General features: G+C 37.5%; 1 protein-coding gene, 1 long non-coding RNA gene and 1 other non-coding gene across 3 annotated transcripts; 2 read left to right on the top strand and 1 right to left on the bottom strand.

Moving 5' to 3' along the window:
* Window positions 1–461: 461 nt before the first annotated feature.
* LOC137709229 (MYB-like transcription factor EOBII) lies at window positions 462–1,586 on the top strand. The gene is made up of 3 exons (XM_068448327.1): window positions 462–594; window positions 777–906; window positions 1,031–1,586. The coding sequence occupies exons 1-3, from the start codon at window positions 462–464 to the stop codon at window positions 1,584–1,586; spliced, it is 819 nt and encodes a 272-aa protein (XP_068304428.1).
* Window positions 1,587–3,329: 1,743 nt separating this feature from the next.
* Window positions 3,330–3,403, bottom strand: TRNAI-AAU (transfer RNA isoleucine (anticodon AAU)). Its single transcript has one exon. It is a non-coding gene; the product is annotated as a tRNA-Ile (tRNA).
* A 93-nt stretch (window positions 3,404–3,496) lies between these two features.
* Window positions 3,497–4,155, top strand: LOC137708719 (uncharacterized). Its single transcript, XR_011064822.1, has 2 exons — window positions 3,497–3,639; window positions 4,016–4,155. It is a non-coding gene; the product is annotated as an uncharacterized lncRNA (long non-coding RNA).
* The last annotated feature ends 2,205 nt before the right edge of the window (window positions 4,156–6,360 follow it).

Genomic DNA, 6,360 nt, shown 5'->3' with positions numbered 1-6,360 from the left:
TTTTAATTTTATTTTATCGAAATGTAGCTTTGTGGCTACAAGGAATATTGGTGGTGATGTCATACAATATGCGGAGTAGGGTTTGACGAGCCAGCTGTTCTGCTGTGATTGGAAAAAGGTGTTGAGCTGGTTGAGACCCATGTCTCAACACGTGTACTAAGGTTTGTAGAGGGAAGGGTCAATTCGATTTTATGATGTGGAGAGAGACAGAAGCAGGGATTCGATTCAAAGATATTGACTGAGATCATCAAAATGCATTAAACCAAACAAATTAAATATTCAAGTCACTGATTCAGAGGGAGGATATATACCATGTATTATGTGTATATATAAGAGGAAGTTAACCTAGCCATGCATTGTGCAATATAACCGGTGTGCGATAGAATACGAAGAAAACAAACAAGTACTACTTATTGAGTTGAGTTGAAAGAGATCAAAGTGCGAACTTAAAGATGGTAGCCATGATGGGTTGGGGTGGTGTTGGAGAACAAGGATGGAGGAAAGGTCCTTGGACTCCTGAGGAGGATAAGCTGCTCAGTGAATATGTCACCTTACATGGAGATGGAAGATGGAGTTCTGTGCCTAGGTCTACGGGTAATCAATCAAGTTAACTAGTCTGTTGACTGCTTTTTAACTACTTTTTTTACACCAGTTCTAATTATTTAAATGTGATACATTGTTTATGAGAGCTTTAATTTCGGATTAACTGATAATCTTAGACATGCATGCATGCTCACTTAGGGTTTTTTCTTCTTTAACAAAAATACTATTTTCAGGTCTGAACAGGAATGGGAAAAGTTGCAGACTCAGATGGGTGAATTATCTGAGGCCAGGACTGAAGAAAGGGCATATAACACCTCAGGAGGAAGGCATCATCATTGAATTGCATGCTTTATGGGGTAACAAGTAAGTAATAATACCCTAGCTAACTAATGCTCTCTCTCTCTCTCTCTCTCTCTCTCGATTAAATAATTATCAAAAGTACACAGTATTTTTTATTTCTAATGTGAATTGCTATATGAATTTACAGATGGTCCACCATTGCAAGATACTTGCCAGGCAGAACCGACAATGAGATAAAAAACTTCTGGAGAACCCATTTCAAAAAGAAAGAGAAATGCACTCAGAAGCAAGAGAAACGAAAAGCAGAGATTCTAAAAGCAAAACAACAACAATTAGAGGAAGATCAAAACATGAAAGCAAGAGCCACTACACCACACCATCATTGGGAAGCCTGCAGCCAAGGAATAATAAGCAATATGAATAATATTGATATCCACGAAACACAAGCAACATGGCAAGAAAATATGGAGGAAGACAAATATTGCTTGCCAAAATTGATGCACCAAGCAAGTGTGGAATTTTGGTCAGATTTATTAGGTGAAGAAGGGTTTTATAAGCTCTGGAACTTAGACGACGTAAGCGGTCGAATGGATTTGCAGCAACACACAAGCTTAAGCCAGTGCAACAAAGCAGCCATGCAGATCAATAATCAAGGAATTACTGCGGCTTTATCTTCTGGAGGGGAATCGAGCAATATATCATTGCAGAATGGAAGTGAAACTAGTCCACCTGCTTTATTTTGAGGAGGACACTCCAACACTTTCTCCAATGTAGGAGGCCACATCTTCTAATTGGAAATGCTGATCATTCATTAGATTGGTACTAAAATTATTTTTATGTCGCCGACTGACACGATCGATGATGAACTTCTGATCCAGCTAGCTAGTTAGCTATAAGCGTATCAATAAAATTCTATATGCTGGTTTATGTTTCGAAAGCGTTATTGTACTATTGTTAATTTTGATTTGCATATATATATGTATGATAAATAAAGGTAGTGTGGTCTTTTATATATTCCTAGCGTATGTATCTATTTAACTTTTTTTTAGACGAGTGATCAGTGGGAAATGAGGAAGAAAACACAGTACATGTGGACTTCTAATCAGCAGACAGACTAGAAAGATCGGAAAGAAAACACAGTTTCATGCATTAAACTTGTTTTAAAAGGCACTGATCTCTAAACATTGGAAACTTTGTTTTGCAACAAATTAATAATTAGTTTTAAATGGAAAATTAATGGTAATTGGTCGAGAAAAAGTATTGATTTTATCACTATAACCCCAATCAAAAGGACTGAAAACGCATTAGGAGCTGCACTAATCAAAACCTCATCATGGACTAAGTCATTTGTCTCTATACACAATAAAAACTAATCATTATCAATAGTGGTCTTTTTTGTTGTAGTTTGTTAGAATATCAGGCTTTATATTACAATAGAGAAATACTAAGGAGACTCTCCTAAGCGGAATTTTCTGTGAACTCTTTGACATGTCACAGTTTAACATTAATTTTCCTGCCAACATTACAAAATATTGTGTCAAAACACAACTCGATTTTTGAAAGAATCTCCTTAGCATTTCTCGTCACAATATTAAGATCCCATAAAATCTACTTTTATAAGAAGAAACTAATAATTTCATCAAAATTAATGGACTTGTTTGACGCCTTAACTACATATTATTGGTAAAAAGAAAATAGTGAACCCACTGAATAGAATTATTGAACAGATTATAGGTCAAACATGGATCATACATGTTCTTCCTTGGCCTTCTTCCTTTGGCCGGTATTGACTTCTAAAGTGACAAAGTCTTGACCAGTCAATTAGTCAATGACCTAGAGTTGACCACGTATAAGTATATATCATTTGAAAGTTGATTGACAAGAGGTAGGCAGGCTGTAGAAGCCACAACTGATTCATTGTGAAGGCAAAAGATCAGAGGCTTCCAGTCAGTAGTCACTCAGATCAGTTGGGTCATATACCACTACTATATGTAATTATATATACTGTAATAAATCAATTTAAGCCTGCAACTAAATGGAAATTAAGAGCTAATTAAGATACATGGATGCAGGTCGTTCCCCAATTTTTACCGCAATACAAATTTTACCGCTTCTTAAGTTTACCTTACAAGAGTTGGTAAAAAGATAAATGTGGAAAAGAAAAGAAAATAAACTCAGGGACATCGACGGCAAGACTACTAGTTGTAAAGGAAAATGTTGTTAGGGTGATTTAAAGAAAGAGTTTAATTATCAACCGCTATATCATGTGGTTTACAATATATAATCTAAAAAGATGATTTCCTTAATTTTTTTTCATGTTATTAATCGTTTGAATCTACCAATATAATTAGTTATGGGCTCGTAGAATTATAACGAGAGAAGAACGCGGGCTGCAAAACACAATTGTCAAAGACTCAAAATGTACTTGGGCTAGATAGATTTACCCGTAATGCTAAAATTTAGCCCAGAAAAGAAAAATAAAAAAATGGCCCATGCAGGTCTCGAACCTGCGACCTTCGCGTTATTAGCACGACGCTCTAACCAGCTGAGCTAATAGGCCGCTGTTGTTTGATAACTTCGGACTACGGTTTATATCAGAGTTTAGTTTTAGATTAGGCGCTTTTTCACTTATCAGCAATTTCTGGCCCTTCGTAAAGGAAAGTAGGGACAGAGACCAAAGCAAATGGATAACATAACGGCGAGCGAGCTGGCCGGATTCGGAGTCGGAACTCTGCTCATCTGCGCCACCATTGCCGCCCCAAAGATCGACGCTTTCATCTCCGCCTCTCAGCGCAGGTAACACTTGCTAATACCCCATCTCTTAACTCTTATTAAACGCCATTCTTTCTTTCTAATGTTTTGAGCTTATAATCTTCACCAACTCCTGATTAGTTTCCAAGAATTTCACAAATAACCCACTTAGCAATGCAAAGTTCCCAACTTCCTCAGTATGATTAGATGTTTTTCATGATTTGAGTAATGCTATTGCTACAGGCACCAAATTTGCTAACCAAATAACACGACAGTGTTTGACTAATATTAGCGTCTGCTTTAAACCTTATTTATTAAGAACAAGTAAGGAGTTCGATGCATGCACCAACACACCATTTGGTGTCTCGAGGATTATTGTTCTGATTTATGTGTTGTGTGTATGAAACCTTTGGATGCTCAGTTCCTTGGGAATGTGCAAGAGATGTGGCAACTTGAGGATGATAGCATGCTCAAAATGTAGAGGAGTTGGATTGATCAAAGAAGATGAAATGCTTGGATCAAATCTCATCGACGACATGTATGAATCGCTTGGGGGTGAAGGATGGAAAGTAAGATCCATCTCTTGCACCTATTGTCAAGCTAGAGGTCATTTTTCGTGCCCCGATTGCTCTAAGCCAACGTTTGTTTGAGTAAACTAAAACTTGATCAGGCTATTTGTGTTATCTTAGAAAGATTAATCAATGTCAAAGCTTTCTTCGTCCTCCGTCACCATACTTGTTTGGTACGGGTGATATAGGGCAGTGAAATTTACGTACCCAAATTAAACAGTAGGGATATAACGGTTCATAATCCATATATACATTGTGAATCTTGTTATACTTTGGAATAAATAATTTCCCAAGAGCGGTTCATATGATATGTGTACATTCATAGTTTTCCATACATGTCAGTGCTAGAGGCTGCATATGTACTACTTCTGCAACTCTAGCTTCCCTAGTTAGATGAATTTCCTAGTGGCGGTGGTATTAACTCCTACATTCTTCTCCCTTTTATTGGAATATTCATCCTTGACAGTGATATTTATGCTTGAATTCGTTTTATGTTCTTACGGTCCTATGTTAATCTTCTCCCTTTTCGTGGAATATTCATCTTTGATAAACCTGATATAATGTTTTGTGCTTGAATTTGGTTGATGCCTTTATGCTGCCTGTTTAATGGCGGAGCCAGAGAATCAAATAGGAGGCATAGGGGGCTATAATATGAAAGTTCATCTCAAGGTCAGATGAACGGCTTCCCTCCTATCCTTCCGTCCGCTCCTGCTAGTGATCTTTTATGTGGTCAGTAGGTCTATACAGTGCCTCAACTGATCTGAAGGTGCGCCCGCTGCACGGATTTGAAAGCACTGTTATAACTTATTAACTTATGAATGAGTTTCCTAATAAAGTTTGGTTATTATCAGAAGTGACATTGAACGGTTCTTTCTTCATTCCCCCCACCACCACAGTTCTTTTCTTTGAGCTAGGAAATTAAGATCTCGAGAACGTGTCGTAAGATAAATGGTAGATTGGACATTGATGCAAAACTGCTAGGAAGTGAATTGCTAGCTGGAAAGAGAAGGTTTTTGCCAAAGATAGCAGCTCACAGGAAAGTATATATACCCTTTGAAATTGGTAGGAAGGTTCTTGTTTTAATGGATAACAGGTAAGCACCCCTTTTCCATATGGTTGGAACAGCTCATACAAGCTTCACCCCTTCTTCCATGGTAAATGAAACTTCTACGTGTAGGCAGAGAAGTAAAAATGTTGATCTGGTTAGGGGAGGGGTGATAGTTCTAACTTCTAACTTCTCCCACTTCTCTGCTGCAAAAACTATATTAGCACTCATCTATTGAAACTATACTTAGATACGTAACGAGGTATTGTAAGTGGCAGAATGGCCTTGCATTTAGCCTATGTCACTTTGATTTCCAAGCTTAGTCATATGTGTTACAGGTGAAGCTTAAAGCACGGCACTATTGTGTTAGTGGGAGGAATCATATCTCAACTGTGCTGTGCATATTTCCGTGTATAAACTTAGAGATGATGCGAAGTGACAAGGCACCATGAACCAGCTATTGCCTATTGGTGCACTGAGCAGCCCAATTTGACTAAGGTCACTGAGACGATAGTTCTGCTGTGGTGAATTGGATATGTGCCACTATGAGTATAGGGTATCCTATGCTATATTAGCCCTCACTATTTTTGGGATAACATTGCGATTAATAAGGAACGTGTTTCCTCTTTCAGAGAATAACTTACCTACGCCCGGATGTATATCCCGGTGTTTTAATAGCATACATCATGTATGGAAACGCAGCGATGTTCAATCGAGGACAGCCATTCCCAGTTGTAAATACTCAACTTGGATAGCAGACTTTGCAAGGTGCTATACCTTTCTCATAACTAAGAAGATACTTGCAAACTTGATTGGACAAAAGCTAAAGAAACCAGAGTTCAAATGTATTTTGGGTATGTAGGACTGAGCTTTGAGTCATGTTCAGTTGCGACCTGCATTTGAGTTTGGATCAAAAAAATCTCTTTTCATTCTATCTTGAATTTCTTCTCTAAGATTCACATTTCAGCCTGAAAATGCACTTAGGTCTACTTAACACCGAGATAGGTATGTGACATATATAGAGTAAGTGCTTGAGTTTACACTCGAATTCAAATTTACGTATCTGATTTACGATTGATTTTTTGAATGAAAAATAAAAGGGTACGTTACAATATTTCTCTTTAACTAATAACTGTTTAACTTTTTACTATC

This window comes from Pyrus communis, chromosome 11, assembly GCF_963583255.1.
Source record: "Pyrus communis chromosome 11, drPyrComm1.1, whole genome shotgun sequence".
Lineage (NCBI taxonomy): Eukaryota > Viridiplantae > Streptophyta > Magnoliopsida > Rosales > Rosaceae > Pyrus > Pyrus communis.
This window is presented reverse-complemented; position numbering and strand designations above follow the sequence as displayed.